A 16,819-nucleotide genomic window follows, 5' to 3' on the forward strand; every position below is an offset into this window, starting at 1 on the left:
TTTCATTTGAGGCGCATCCCTACAATTAATCAAATTAAACTTGACAATTTTAAAGAAAGAACAAAAAAAAGCTTAATTTTATGTCAATCGGTAGGATTTATTTTTTATATTAAATGTATTCATTTATATAGTGTCTAGATAAGTTAAGCAGTCCACAGGTTTGCTGATCATTGATTTCATGCAAATAAAAAGTTGATAAAGCCACAGATTTGTTTGCGTTATTGTTGTAACCTTACTGATGACTTAGTGACTTGTGTTTATAGCACACTTTAGTAGAATTTTGTGAAATTGTCATTGTGAACGCGTAAAAGACTATCAAATCAAAGGGCCCTATTTCCGTGCCCAGCGCAAATTTAGCGCAAAGTGCAGTCTACCTGTGCGCATGGGTGGACTTTTCTTTCTTTCTTTCTTTTGGTATTTTCATAGACGGGAGGAGCTACAGTACAGCGGGGCCTTTGCGCCATTGTGAACCCTTATGGGATGGAATGTCGCCGACTTACGACCAATCGTAGTGGCATCCCTCATTTGCATTAAAAGTAGGGAGGTAGGAGCGCATCCCGGGCTTCATATTGCGGAAGCAAATTGACTCGCTGGGCTCTAAGAGATGAGATTTATGGAGAACCAAAAATGCCCAAATTTTTTTTAGTTTTTTTTGGTCAATTTATGTAGGTGCAAAAGTAAGTGAACCCTGAGCTGCATTGCTTAAAACAAGCAGTCAAGTAGGATCAGGTACGACAAATTGGTAGCTAAACTAACCACTGAAATGGACCAATGAAATGGGAGGTTTAGCGAAGAAATTGTGCATCACTGACTGAAATGGAGACAAAACTACTTCATTTCAGTCTTACCCCGGTGAACCCATAGAGGTCAGTCATGCTGAGAGGAAGAGAAATCTCAGGGGACCTCAGGAAGTGGGTAGTGACAGCACATCTGTCTGGGGAAAGCTATAAAGTCATCTAAAAAAAATTGAGCTTCATCCTTTCACTGTGAAGCAGATCATATGCAACTAGAGAACACTGAACATTTCTACATTCCTGCCTAGAAGTGGACGACCTTCTAAAATATCAGCAAGAACCACAAGAAAAACAATAATTCAGGTATAAAGCCAACTCGAACATCACATCAAGGGATTTGCATACCTCTTTTGCTGCATCTGGGACACATGTGCATGCTTCAACAATCAGAAGAAAAGTCAACCAACAAGGCTTTCACGCAAGGCTTGCTAGGTAGAAGCCTCTGCTCACAAAAAAGATCAAAGTTGCACATCTCAACTTTGCCAGCGAGTGGCTGGACAACATGAATTTTTGGAAGTCCCTTCTGTGGACAGATGAGTCCAAAATTTAACTGTTTGGTCACAACTAAAACATTTTTGGTGAAAAGTCAACACTGCATGCCAGCAAAAGAACCTTCACCCTAGAGTGAAGCATGGGGGTGAGAATGTTAAAGTCTGGGCTGGCTTTTCATCCTCAGGACCTGGACAACTCTACATAGTCCAGGGAATCATGAATTCAGAGAAATATTGTGAAATCCTGGAACATAAGCCGTCCTTTGTGAAGTTACAGCCTGGTAGAAGATGGATCATGCAACATGACAATAATCCAAAGCATTCCAGCAATACAACCAAGGAATGTCTGAAGAACAACAAGATTCATGTTCTGGATGTGCTCAGTCAAAATCCTGACTTAAGTTCTTTCAAAATACTAAGGCGGGACCTGAAGCCGGCAGTTTATGCTAGACGCCCATCCATCCTCTCTCAACTGGCTGCATTTTGCAAGGAAGAGTGGGAAAAATCCCCCAAAGTAGATGTGAAAGACTGATAAATCACTAAAGAAAGTGTTTGGATGAAGTTATCATTGCAAAAGGAGATGCAATGTCCGATTAAGTGAGAGGTTCACATACTTTTGCACCCATGAAATCTGAGTCATGAATCAACAAGTTTTGTTCAAGAATTAATGACAATATTATAATTATTTTTGTTCAAGTCCATTATTTTCAATGTCAGCATTGCAGATTTGGGTATGACTAAACATTTAATAAAGTCATTTTAATATTTTATACAAAAAATCTGACCATGCCTGCAGGGTTCATTAACTTTTGAGCAGCACTATATATATATATATATATATATATATATATATATATATATATATATATATATATATATATATATATATATATATATATATATATATATATATATATATATATATATATAGTATATAAAAAAAAGAGACAAAAATATATTTTGAAAATGAGATTAAAATTAGATTACAAAATAAATATAAAAATAAATGTGGAAATAAATACAAAAATAAATATATAAATAGAATTAAATGTCAATCAATAAATACAAATGCTCTGCTTTCGTATTTATTTATGAAATGCTATTCAAATGACGGGGCCTACTTTATTAAAGGTATATGGTTTGACGGATTTCTGTTTCTGTTTGTAAACACAACATTAAAAACTGACACTCGAGGAAGCTGAGGACAGCAGCCAACCAAGAACGAGCGTGAAAACAGTCCACCAATCAGGAGCGTTCGTTCGCACAGCTGAATTTGCATATACAGACTAGATACATGAATCAAACTCCTAACAGGTCAGCGAAACGAGTCCACCAATCAGCAGCGAGCATTTGCACAGCTAAATTTGCATATGCCACTGATAGTCACTTGCCTTTGTAGCTTGGCTGACGGTAAAATGTTGCACGTCCGCCCAGAAAGGTCTCGTATAAGCCAAAACAAATCCATCGGACTATATCTTTAAGTGTCATATACACACGGCAAGACCACATCATTTTAAACATTGGCCAATCGCTTGGTGGGATCTAATTTCATATTTTGTGTAATGTCATATTAAAATTCAATATACTGCATATTTACATTTTTTACAACTAGATAGCAACAAAAACAAGTCAAAGTGTAATGTGACCGGCATGATTTGCCTCAACCCGCCGAAAAAAAAAAGATTAATTAAAAGAATAATAATAATAATTAAAATATAATAAATAATAACAATATAATATAATATAATTATATATATATATATATATATATATATATATATATATATATATATATATATATATATATACATATATATATATATATATATATATATATATATATATATATATATATATATATATATATATATATATATATATATATATATATATATATATATATATATATATATATATATATATATAATTATTCTAGCGTAAAAAGAAACATGATGACTCACTTGTACTGTGCCTGAAAATGTTCCTGGACAAAGCTATGTTGGACAGTGAGCTGTTGGGAATGGGACAGGTCAGGATGCAGCAGGTTTTCATCTTCATCGGGACCCTGCAGCAAATAAAAGAGTAATATGCCTTCAGTATTCTTCAGCAATCCACAATAAGTTACCAGAATTGACAGATGTTATCCGCTTATTAAATGAAATAAGACAACTTTGGAAAGCACTGAGAAACACGCAACCCCCCGGGGATGCTGATTCTTTTAGTCTTTTGTCTACTCACCAACAGACGCCGGCTTTGGATAGAGATAAAAGATGGAGGAAAATATTCATGAATCCCAGCAGAATTTTCTTTAATAATCAAAGAAAACTAAGGCATGCCGCACACTGAGCGACATGGTCAAAGGTGACTGAACTGGACAATTGCGAACAGATTATAGTAGGCGACTCGCACCCACACATCTGGCGATTGAACCTCACACACATGCTGTAGCAACTCGGCTGTCTCCTGTGGCCCCTGATGTTCTGATTAAGGCTTTTTAATTTCTGATTTGACACTCTTTCATCATTGTTTGGTCAGTTGAGTTCAAATAAATATGATTCTTTTTTCAGTTTTCAGTCCACCTGTTTCCAAGAACAGAACACTAACATGGCTTCGCAGACAAGGATATTGCAGAATCATTCCATCCATGTCTACTCTCAATCCCCTGTCCCAATGTCAGCCAATTACAGTTTGTCTACACACCTTTGTCTTCCACCTACCAGTGTCTTGTCCTTGTGATTATTCGAAGTGGAATCAGGTAAGAATCAGGTCTCACCCAAAGTCAGGGGTATAGGCTCTAGTTTATTTCTCAAACTGAACAGCATCGTGCTTTGGAAAATGAATAGATAGATGGGGAAAAAAATAGATACAAAATGTTTGACAGTTTCTGCCTGTGTTGAGCTACTGCTGTGGCTGGATTTGGGTCCAACTGCTTTGAACGCAACACACTGCCTTCCAATACCATTTCCATCACACACATCAGCGTCAGCCCTAAAAGAACCGTCCATTTTACAAATGGCTCTGTGCAGAAAAGGCTTTTTCTCTACAGGCACACCATCAATCCCATCAAGAATCCCGTATGGAAAAGTCACATACTTGAGAATGCATTAAGTCATTATACCTAATGTTTTTTTTAAATTAACCTGTGCTTTTACACTTGAACAGAATAGTTATTCTCGTGGTCTCATAACAGACTGACAATTCTCCAAAGCAGGCAGCTCTACCTCCATTCACAGGCCGACGTCGTTTTCAAACGCTAAGTCTATTCTTCCAAGCGTATTCAAGCTAAGAAAACGCCAAGCACAAGACAGAAACGTGACCTTCTTACTTCAATGTGCTTCATCAAGCATGCACAATGGCACACCACTTACTTGATTCTCATTCTCTCCATTTTGCATGGATTTTTTTCTTCTTTTGGTTCAAATGAATGTTAGGTAACACAGAAAGGAACGAAAGGTTCATTGCACCTGCTTCTTCTGTTATTGACTGAGAACGCAATCTTAGCTGATGAAAAGTTCACCCTTTATTTATTTAATATATGTACTCTATGTACTATGACCCAGCATTTTGCTTCTTTCCCCTTTCACATATCTGGCATTGGTGTTATCTATGTAGTGATAACAAGGGAACATTCAGGCCAATGTGTATAGACAGACATAGTTTTGCTTATCACTTCTCAAGAACTTATAGTCAGCACTTCCCTGCAAATAGAATGTGAGGTGTCATTTGTGTGTTAACAGCATGTGTTGAGTGTGGCAGCAGAACAGGTTGCATCTGCACTAAGGCAATTCCGATAAGGCCACACTCATCTAAATGATGACGGACAGAAGTCTACTCTAAGGTTTGTTGTTCAAAATCAATCTTGAAGCTCTACCGTCTGTCATTTCGAAGTGACCAGATCAGATTTATTGTGTTCATGTGTCAGCAACCTATATTGACCCGTCTAGTTGGGTTGCTATGGTAATGACAGGTTTCAGTAGGAATACTGGTAGCGTGAGCTGTGATCAAATACAAAAATGAAAAATAACTTAAAAAGACGCCAATGTACCGGTAGCTTGACAAGCTAACACTTTGCTTAACTTGTTTTAAGTGTTTGTTTGTAATTGTTTAATGACGTAAATATTGTGGCAGCAAACAGCTTGCTTGCCACTCATTGCGCGCGCACACACCCTGCCTCTTCCCTCATAAGAATGTATAACGGCCACCTATGCAGTACCATATATGACACATAAAGCCATAGACATACACAAACATTTGTTATCAAGTTGCACGGCTAAACTCATTTGCACCTCTGCTTTGGAATGCAATGCTACAGAGCAGCACTTTTTCTCTATACATCCGCTTCCAAAGTAGCAAAAACAACAACCGAATACAGTGTTCCTTCGCTACTTCATGGTTCAGTTATTGCGAATTCACTGCATCGCAGATTTTCATTCAAGACCAATTTGCGACATTTGAACAGGTTTCTGGTTAAGTTAAGCCATTTTAGAGATTCGCGGGAGTTATGAAATAAATGACGCGATTGACGACGGCGCGGGAGGACTTCGAATCAGTGTAACCAGTCGACAGTGGCATATTGCTAAGAACATTTTGGGGGAATTGTGTTTCTATTTGCTTCAGGAGCTGAGATATTAATTACTTTAATATTGTTCAATTTCCAGGAAAACTTTTAGAGACATGTTTTGCCAGGCGTTTTAGGCCTTAATGGCTTAATAAGGGTATAAGCCCCCCCCCCCCCCCAACAACAACCACCTAAAAATAAAATAGAATAAATACATCTCAACCTCTACTTACGTATCACCAGCAAACAGTGAGGGAACACTGTATAGCCACACGTCGTTAGTCATGAAGCTTTCAATTGTGTGGAAATTTTGCTCAAACCAGCTCAGTAGCCTAGTGGGAGAGTGTCCGCCCTGAGACTGGCAGGTTGTGGGTTCAGTCCCCGGCCGGGTCATATCAAAGACTATAAAAATGGGACCCGTTTGCTTCCCTGCTTGACACTCAGCATTAAGGGTTGGAATTTGGGGGTTAGATCACCAGCTGATTCCCGAGCGCGGCTGCTGCTGCTGCTGCTGCTCAGTGCTCCCTCAGGGGATGGGTCAAATGCGGAGAATGAATTTCGCCCCACTTAGGTGGGTGTGACAATCAGTGGTACTTTAACTTTAACTTGGTTCATGGTTTGCTTGTTAGTTCCACCCAGCTGATTCTCCTATGTCACCTCCATCATGGTCCCAAAATATTTTGGCTTAGTGTCACACAACTTGCACATCTTTTTTTCTTTCTGCTATTCGACTATTGAAATTTGATTAAATGAACTGAATAAAATCGATTCGGAATGGATTACATCTCCATTATGGCCATATCAGATGGTGGTACCGTTTTTGTGCCTGTTATTTTGGGCCAGATGGGAAAAAAAGAGCTGCTTCTGCTTCTGAGGACACGACAAGTGGGGGCCACTATGTGAAAAAATATGGTGTTGTTGATTTAGTCAAAAGTAGATGGTGTTCATGGTTTTACCTTACATTTGCACTCCAGTATGTGACAAGAGCGACACATTTAAGTGAACCATTCTTGTCTTCAGCCATTACATTATATAAACCAGAAATCGCATTAGAAACAGAAGGCCACTGTCTTTGTCTCTGATAGTTTGAATATACAATATAATAAGCGCTGTGCACATTGAGCATTGAACTACTAGGTGTGTAATGGCTCACAGAAGTCACGGTTTGGTATGTACCTCAGTTTTGGGTCACAGTTCGGTATGAGTTCAGTATAACAGGAAAAACAAAAAGTCCAAAAAGCTGAAATTTCGTTTTTTATTTTATTTTATTTTATCAGACAGTAATGAAGGTAACAGTTTGTTCAACATAGCATCATTTAGAACTTTTAATACTACCAAAGATAACATAAATTGCAAAGCAAGCTAAACGGAACGTACCTTGAAAACGGGTAGCCGAGTGGAGCCGAGCAGAGCCGAGCAAAGCCGAATGCTCACGCTGCGGTTGTTGAGACGATACACTGCTCATTTCCAGTCAGATCGTGAATACTCAAGGTCAAGAGGTGCTCCATACTCGCGAGTGCATTTTTATTTTTCCACGACAATTTTCTTTGCCATGGGCCCATAGAAAGACAACAGTGCCAGTGGAAGCAAAGAAAAACATACAGTGCTACGAACCACAGTGGAATTAGGAAGGAGATTGTCGCGCAGTTGTAACGACCGTGACTGCTTCTGTAAATACTGGCATGAGGCCCTTAGCTGTTCAACAATGTGCCTGACGTTAAACAACGCATGCAAGGACCGCTTAGTAGTCTAATAAAATGCCCAATGTAAAATACATAAACTCAGCACTGAACTAAAGCTAGCATTAACATAGCATTTATCTTCCACTACATCACACCTCAACAAAAAAGATAAGGTATTTTTTAAATACTGTACTGTACTGTAAATGTAAAAAACATAAATATAAATTAAAATAGGAAATTTCTGTTTTTGGAGCTTGGGAACGGATTAATTGCATTTACTTTATTTCCTATGGGAAAAAATGTTTCAGAGATTAACAATTCGGACTTTGAACACTTCGCAGGAACCAATTATGTTCAAACTCCGAGGTACCACTGTAGTACAAAAAGAGCACCGTAGAGATAGCTGTTAGCCCACTAGCTCCACTAGTCCACTCCTCGTCTGTGTGTATGTATGTGTGTGCGTTTGTGTGGGTGTGTGTGTGTGTGTGTGTGTGTGTGTGTGTGTGTGTGTGTGTGTGTGTGTGTGTGTGTGTGTGTGTGTGTGTGTGTGTGTGTGTGCTGCGTCCGTGAGTGCCGACTCAAATCTGTTTGACAGGAGATGCAAAATGTGGCGCGAGTGAATATTACTGACATATGTAATAATGTAAACAAATACACATGCAAACGACCATTTATCGAGTTTTTTTTTTCCAACTGTCGGCTGGCAAACTGATTTAGGCACATTACTGCAACCTGGTTTGGGGTGCGGGTACTGCAATGAAGTTGCGTATTCATCGTCTTGAGTATGCACCGAACTGTGACGTCCGAACCGAGACGGCTCGGGATGAATACAAAAACCGTTACACCCCTATTAACTACTGTATGCAGCAGAATTAAGAAAATATGATCTTTGGTGAGGTAAAGAGCCACTGATCAATATGATGCTGTATTGTTCTATACCATTGTGAACTACAGTACCACCATGCAGACAGGCATGATTATCTTTCTTATTTTTTATATATGTATCTTATATTTAACAGTTCTCATTGTGGATCCAAAGTAGATTCTTGCAGGTGCAGAACGTCGAGCTATATAAACACAAAAATGTGCAGTTGCTAATATTTACAATATGTTAAACCAAAGGATAGTCTACATTTGCTTAATCTATAATCCTCAGTGCCAGAAGAGGCCTTGTGCCAGTGCCTTGAGGTGTATGTAGAAAATGAAATCCTTCACCCTGGCATCTGGCGTGTTGTAATTGATTTCTGGGATTTAGATAAATGACAGCGATATAGTGCAACTGAGTGGAGAGTTGGAGTCAGGTTGCTGGCTCAGCTGTCATCAGGAGGCCACAGTTCATTGCTAAAAAATTCAAGGCGGACGGAACGAGGAGCGGAGGAGTGGTGACGAGAGCCAGCATTCTTCACAGCTGCCATAGAATAAATACTTTATAGCTGTATGTCTGTAAATGAAATGTTGATTTTTTCGTTGGCTTTATTGCAACATTATAAAAAGATAAAATGCCGCCTTGCATTATGTCACATCCAGCGAGTCTTTTTAAAGTCCCTGTGAAGTTAAATTAAAAAATGCCTTGTAAATTTGACATTCCACTGTAAAATATGCTCCTTTAAAAATATTTTACACCTGTAATAAAGGTTTTAATGGCGACAGTTTAACCGTGAAATTGTTCCTGTTTCTATTTCCAACAGAATTCTTTTTTTTTTCAAAATATGAACATATTGGTAGTCAACCAGCATCCAGAAATGGATCAGGTTCTATCTCAGCGGTTCCACTGTATAATTTAAGAACTGAATTGTTGATGCACAATAGAGTTTTTGTGTTAGTAATGCATAAATGAGAGGGATAAAACCTAATGCGCTATATAATCCACCAAGAGGGGATCAATGTTATTAATAGACTATTTGTCAGTTCTGAAGCAGTCTTGCATTTAGTCATTACCCATTTAAGCAGGAAGGATGCTGACTGACACAGCTCACTCATGGTCATTCGTCTTTCAGCATGAGAGCCAAAAATCTCGCAAATTAACGGTGCACTCTGTCCCACCATGAATGTTGTCAATAATTCACCCCGAGTCTGTTGCTTGGAGTGAATCTCCTCTGAGAGTAAATCCACTTGTAAAAACCCAGAAAGTGTGCCCCCCATCTTACGGAGCACCTTATCTTATCCTGATGGCCTTTCATGATAGGGGCTTAGATTGTAAAGGGGGGCACAAGTGTTCCCAGTAATGGCATTGGTGTGAATAATTCAAACTAACGGTGGAAACATAGATAGATATGTGCTATGGTAGAGAAAGCACTATTGTGGAGTAATTGAGAATGGGAGCCAGGAGCAAGTGAAACCTCCAGGTGATCATCACAGAGATATGGGCTTGTTCAGTTATGACTCAGCATCAAGACACAACTAGCATACTCTATGTGCATTAATAGGCTTGAATTGTGGTTACGGAGTCGATGAATGATAAAGAAAGTCATAGTGCTAATGTCATAGAGAGAATTGATAAATAATAGACTGACTGACCTGACAGCAACCTCCCATCATGTGCACACCACTCCAGGAATAGTTGCTGTAATATTGACACGAGAAACGTCCCTCAAACCTTTCCTGTCCGTTATTCTCTATTGATGAACCCTATGAATGGGTTGATTTTCTAAGGATAAACTGCAACCACTCTCGTTGAAACAAATTCTTATTGATTGAATCACTCTAGGGATTGAATTAGATGTTCTGTACACAAAAAATAAGGATATTCACTGCTGCTGATTTGAAAAAGAAAATAATATATTCAAGTTTCTCACTTCAGTTAATTAAAGTCATTAGAAGCACTTCATGATACGATACCACATTATCATTGTTAAACATCTCTGGAATACAGCATGCAGGCCAGTCTAGTGGAACTGTATAAATGATATTAGGTTGTAATCATTTGCATGCTATTCTGTCTGATTAGATGACAATGCTAAAGATTGTGGATGAAAGGGTAAAATCAAAATCTCACTTTTCAGTGCCTTAAACCAAAGCTACTGTCCATGCCATTATAGGGATTATAAGGATACTTGACTCATTGAGCAGTAAAAACAACTTAACATTTTGTCCAAAATGAATTTGATAACTTTATTATTTTTCATGAACCATTAGTACCTTTAAAACCATTTTTTTCCCCACTTGCTGTCGACTGAAGATGACATCAGCGTTGCTGAGGAAATAGGTAACGACCAATCATGGCTCACCTGTTTTCTGGGGTCAGCAAACGGAGCCATGATTGGTGGTTAACTGCTTCCTGAGCACAGGTGGTGATATCTTCAGTCGACAGCAAGTAGCAAAATTTGTTTTTAAAGGTATTAATTGTTTATGAAAAATAATGAAGTTGTCACATTAATTAAAGAAAATATTATCTTCTCAATGAGTCAATTATCCCTTTAAAATCACAACAACAAAACATAACGGAAGGCTGCCTGTAGTAGTGTGAAGAAACAAAGAGAAAGATGAGACAAACTTGCAAAATAAATCTGGAATGTCTGAAAACAAATGTTGTAAAATGGATATTTGTGATGGCTGGAAGAAGTTCATGTATCCTTGAGCTGTTTGGAAGCCGTTATCTGTCTGGGCAGAAATAACTCAATAGAAAAGGGTTAGTACTATACTAAATCTGTGGCAAAATTTCTCCAGGCTTCCAATTTTTCTCTTTTCAGACACACCTACACTGACTTTTCTTGGTGTATGGCGACCATCTTGACTCAAACCCTTACTTTCTCTCCCTATTGTACCCACATAGACAAAAAAAAAAGTGTTCAGCTGACCTCAACTTAATTTACGCAAATGTATTGTCAGGTATTCATTCACCAGGAAGGCTTTTCTGTACATTTGTATTTGTATGAATGGACTAAGTTGTGCTGCCCAATGAACTTTTTTATTTGCAATATTGCAGCAGTTAACCTCAGTTGTGCTTAGAATGTTTTTTAATAAACCTTTTTTTGCCAAATCGATTTTTAAAAAAATAAGATCATATTTGCCGTATTGTATTTCGTGATTATTCACTTGCCTGATTTCCAAACATGCCGTGTGGGTTTGGTTTGCACTCAGTGACAGTGTTGACGTTTTCTCTGTTACAGCATTGGCAACCAGTCCAGGAAGTGGTCTGCCTTCCAATCCAAATCCAAACAGGATATACGCACTGTATAAAAATTGGATGTATGTTCATTTATACAGTGTTCCCTCACTTTTCGCGAGTGTTACGTTCCACGGCCACCTGCGATAGGTACATTTCCGCAAAGTAAAGGACGAAAAAAACCCAGATATATATGTTTTTCAAGGTGAGTTACGCTTTTACTGAGCCATAACGAAGTCGCCACGCAGTTCCCAAACTTCCCACCGTTCTAAACACTTTGTAAATATAATAAGAAAAATAACAGCACAAATAAAGAATACAGTAAATCCGGGAGGAATAGGGGAAGCTCGGGTGGGCAGTGGAGTGGGGGGTATTAATCCCTGAAAAACCTGTAAAATAGCTAGGTACAACCCAAGTTAAACCATAATGTATGAATTTTGAACCCAACTACAAAGCCGCGATATAGTGAATTCACAATAAGTGAACCGCGAAGTAGCGAGGGACCACTGTATAATTAGGGAGAAGTCTTGATCTAATGATTCTGTTTATTTGAACAAAGATGTGAGGCCACTGGTGATTTATCATAGCACAGTAAACCATTTGTTATTTAGTATGTAGAGTGTATATTGATAACCTTCTGGGGTCCAAACTCCTTAAAAAGAAATCTTTATCCATGATTATATGACACACTCACAATATGATGCCAGATGTTTTCAACTTTGACCCGCCAAAATTTTGGCTGATCTAATTTTCATGTTGACACAATGACATTTATTCTCAGTAAATATGGCAGATTCTCTAGATGTTGTTGGCATCGATAGCAATTTGCTTTGCATGGCGTGGCAAGTGCATACAGTGGCAACTACCAACCCTAACCACAGGGATTCTCTGTGGGCAAGCATCCACTACAAAGAAATTACAACTCCCTGCTGGCTCTTATTCTGTGTATTGTGCCCTCCTGGTGTTAAACTAAAACAACATAATGACTCCCAAAATGATCACAAAGTAAGTTGCAAAGTAGAGTCTTCTGAATCACTTTAAAATGGCCTTCCAAAGTATTAGTGCTGGTCTGAACAAATAGCAAGTGTGTAATGATGATTTCAATAACCATTTAAGGACATATGATCACATTCTTCACAATTTAAAACTGCTCACAGGGCTCTCAAAACATGCCTGTGAGAGTGGGGCCAAAACTGAGTACAACGTGATGACCGGGGGCGCAGCGAGTTAGCCTGGTCAGCCACACCCATTTTCTTGAACTAAAGAAAGTGGTTGTGCACAGGCCGCCATTGACCGCTTTTCAGCCCAGTTCAAAACAAACCATGCAATCAAATTTGCAGTGACGTATTCTTTGTGAACAATGTCACTCTTTGGCGGCGATAGTCCATCCTCCAGACATTCAAAATGGTGCACGGAAGAGAAGCAGAAACACATAGTCATTAAAACCTCAGCAGCTGACTGCATTGGAAGCATTTATTTCAAAAGAAGGCGCATGCCAAGACCAAGGACATATGAATGGCCTAACAATGTCCCTTACTCGCCGTCAGGAGAGGTGAAGCTACCAGCGGCCATCTTATGTTGCCACTTATGTTGCAAATGCGGTCTAACTTTAACACATTTGATTTTCCCGCTGCGTTCTCACATCATTTTTTCTCTCTATGGCAAAAATGCCACTGTGTAATAAGACTGGGAAAATATCTACATGCACAACTCATTGGTAAGAATGAGATTGGCCATATTTGTTTGCCAACTACAGTAATTACACCAAGTCAAAATAAGTAGTTTAGCTGTCAATTAATTGGTGGAGAAATTCAAATAAAGAAATACAGTGTGGTGATAGTAGCCACTAAAAATTTGGATCAGTTCAATGAGGTAGCTAACAGCAAACTGAGGAGGCCATATGTATTTCCCTCTCGACTGTATTCTTCCTTCCTCGTTTCTATGGACATATCCAAGCTCTCAAGGAGAAGAGCGCATAAAATTGCATAGTGAAACTTTGAGACTTGAGCGACATTTAATTGAAAATGGTACACCAAAGGAACAGTTTGCCAGTGAATATGACACTATGCGTTCATAAAATTCTTGCTACCACCAGGAGAGCAACAGAAAGATTAATTCTAATGAGGAGAAGTTGGTCTCCTAAGCTGATGAGCTTTGTTATTACCCTCCTTCCTCTGCGGCTGATTGTGAGCGCTGTTGTGACATGGATGACAACAAATACGCAACACACAACAAAGACGCGCTGCAGCTAATAAGACTTAATTTATATTAATAGTTTTAATCAAGGTTTCAATGACTAACTTTGATTGATTCTTTGCAACAATTATCTTATGTATTTTAACTCATTGCCAGATTGGTAATTTTTATTTTACAGAGAGAGAGAGAGCGAGAGAGAGAGAGAGAGAGAGAGAGAGAGAGAGAGAGAGAGAGAGAGAGAGAGAGAGAGAGAGAGAGAGAGAGAGAGAGAGAGAGAGAGAGAGAGAGAGAGAATCGTCTTCACAGGCTGTAGTCCATTAAAACTAGGATTAGTGTACAAGACAAACATCCGTGCTTAACTTATTCCTTGCATTTTAACCATACCCGTCAGCCTGTTTGCAGGTCATTTAATTGACTGTTGTATCAACTATCTCATACATAAACACAGTCTCGCTACTCCCTCGCCAAACTCACCCATCAGTGCGCACTCGTATATTTCCGAACGCACCCATGATTAAGGATACGGGGATTTTGGGTGGGACTCCAAGCTCTGCTGTTCTTCCTCTTGGTTTTTGTAAAATACTGTAAATTTCCCCCCAAAAATGCAACTTATACTCTGGAGTGAATTACATTGTTCTAGGGATGCAGTTTACCAGTACTAATTTGGTACCGGAGTACTGTGTCATTTAAAATCATACTATACTGCATTTTATATGGTGCCGGTACTTCCAGCGCCACTGCTCGCCAAGTGGGTATATGCCACGGGAGGAGGCGGGACTTCTGACTTCTATATGTCACACACCGCCGCTGTTTGCGGTTGCTGTTTGCAACGTATGGGCTGCGTCCCGTTGCTTGCGCATCCGCCCTTGTGCCCCTCGGTTATGCGTTCCAGTTGATGGGTGCGAGTGTGTAGCGTGTCTGTCTCAGTTCCACGAAGCATTTCAGAGAGCTGAGACGCCCTGCGCGTTGTGCACGCGGTTGGGGGGCGCAGGGGTTCTATTTTCATGATTTCCGCAAGACTGATCTCTCCAACATGCAGACCCTTTTGCCAGAGTGGGTCACATATTATTTGAAGAAAAATAAAGAATTTAATGAAAAATGTTTTCAGTTGTCTTTTGATTTGAAAAAGTATCGAAATTAGTAGTGCAACGTATCATTATTGATCGGTTCAGATCAGGCCCCACGGTTCGGATCACACCCGATCCGTGGATTGGTTGACAAAAACAAAACAAAGTGTGCATTTACAGTGCATTCTGACATGTCAAGGAAGCTGAAACATACACAATGTAACAGGCTAAGCCTTCAAAATAAAGTTTAACAAATACAGTAATACATTGACGGCAAAGCAAGGAGACTTAGTACTCTTTTACTTTGAAATTCGCCCACGTCGTGGCGTGATGGCTAGCTCGACTTCCCTTTTAGATGTTTCTTTATCAAACTTGATTGACATTATAGTTGCGACCAACATCAGCACAACGCTATCCCGAACTCATGTCCGGACTTGGGCACCACTGTTCTAGACCAAGGCCACTTTGACATTTAACTCTTCATATTTAAAGGAAGGGAAGGGCCTTAAATTGCACCTTGAGGCATTTTCATTATAAAAAAAACAACAACAAAAACAAAACCCCAAAAATAAATATAACTTTGTTTTCATTTATTTTATAAAATACGTTTGCCCAACTCAAAATATCAAACTTGGCTGTTAAGATTATAGCAACACAAATTTAAGCCATTAATACCTTGTTATTTTACACATGAACCTTCTGCCTCATATTGCACTTAAAAGTTGTGTTCCTAAATCCTAAAAGGCTATATTGGACATTTTGAATTGATCTTTTTTTTTTAATGCGAAAAGTGCTTTACAAAATTAATAAAAGCAAAGTACTATTTATCTTTCTTTTTTTTGCTGATCTGAAAAACGATCCGATCCGTGACTCAAATCCGTGATCCAAGCCGAACCATGACTTTTGTGATCCGTTGCACCACTAATCAAAATAAATGCTTGTACCGGAACCGGTACCAATTGTTGGTATCATGACAACTCTACATTGTTCTTACTTCTTCATGATACATGTTTTGACTGGTGTGACTTATAATGCGGAGCAACTTAAAGCCTGAAAAAATAGGATACTTTACTAAAGAATAGCCGCATTGTACATCGTACAGGTGTGATAATATTTGACTGATTGGACAAAGGGAGACAGTCCTCCAATAATTATGACCACATAGGTCGAAAAGGTGCCAAATTACAACCAAGTGTTAGATATTTTAGTTTAGCGACCTCTATCTGCCATGTTAAACAGCGCAAAAATCCAAAACTGAGACTTGAACCCCGTCCGTCTGGTCGGAAGACGAGTGCTTATCTGACAGAGATATTTGTCCAGTGATTGTTTTAGTGTTGACTACATGTCTTCGGTCTACCATCTCACTCTGCTTTCCTAATCTCAACAATTATTGTCCCATGGAAAAACGTAATGTGTACTGTACAACCTCACTGAAAGCCTCTTCCTAACCCCAATCATTAGTCCATGACGGTAAATTGACATACATATCAACACTAAAAATGAACACTAAGACCATTACTGGACTGTTAGCTCAGTAAGATAGATGATCCGGGTTTGAGTCTCAGTTTTGGATTTTTGCGCTATTTAACATGGCCGATAGAGGTCGCTAAACTACAATATGTAACACTTGTGCTGCATTCACACCAAAACCAGGGGGAGGCGTTTGGGCGGCGCGTTTGCATTGTAGTCAATTTACTTCCGGAACGAAAGCTATTTAGCGCAACTGCCGACTGCCGGATTGCCACTAAAATAGCGGAAGTGCTAAAAGCAAAAAAGGCACTGCTGTAGAAAATAGTGCCCTGGCTGAATAGTCCCAGGAAAGAAGTGGAAGTAGTCGGCGGTGCTCTCTTTTTGTTGACTCGCTAAAGTGCTCTATGTTCACCAAGGGACACGCCTCCTCCTCTCCGGTGTGCGCGAATGCATGAA

General features: G+C 39.1%; 1 protein-coding gene across 1 annotated transcript in view; it reads right to left on the reverse strand.

The window, feature by feature from the left end:
• Window positions 1-16,819, reverse strand: part of usp43b (ubiquitin specific peptidase 43b) — a 76,400-nt gene that overhangs the window by 38,702 nt on the left and 20,879 nt on the right. Inside the window, exon 3 of the mRNA XM_086067454.1 lies at window positions 3,247-3,350. Coding sequence (XP_085923580.1) covers window positions 3,247-3,350 — 104 coding nt within the window. The remainder of the gene's footprint in view (window positions 1-3,246; window positions 3,351-16,819) is intronic.

The sequence above is a fragment of the Leptonotus elevatus genome, chromosome 1 (genome assembly GCF_054856555.1).
Source record: "Leptonotus elevatus isolate MCC_2025b chromosome 1, RoL_Lele_1.0, whole genome shotgun sequence".
Taxonomy (NCBI): Eukaryota; Metazoa; Chordata; class Actinopteri; order Syngnathiformes; family Syngnathidae; genus Leptonotus; species Leptonotus elevatus.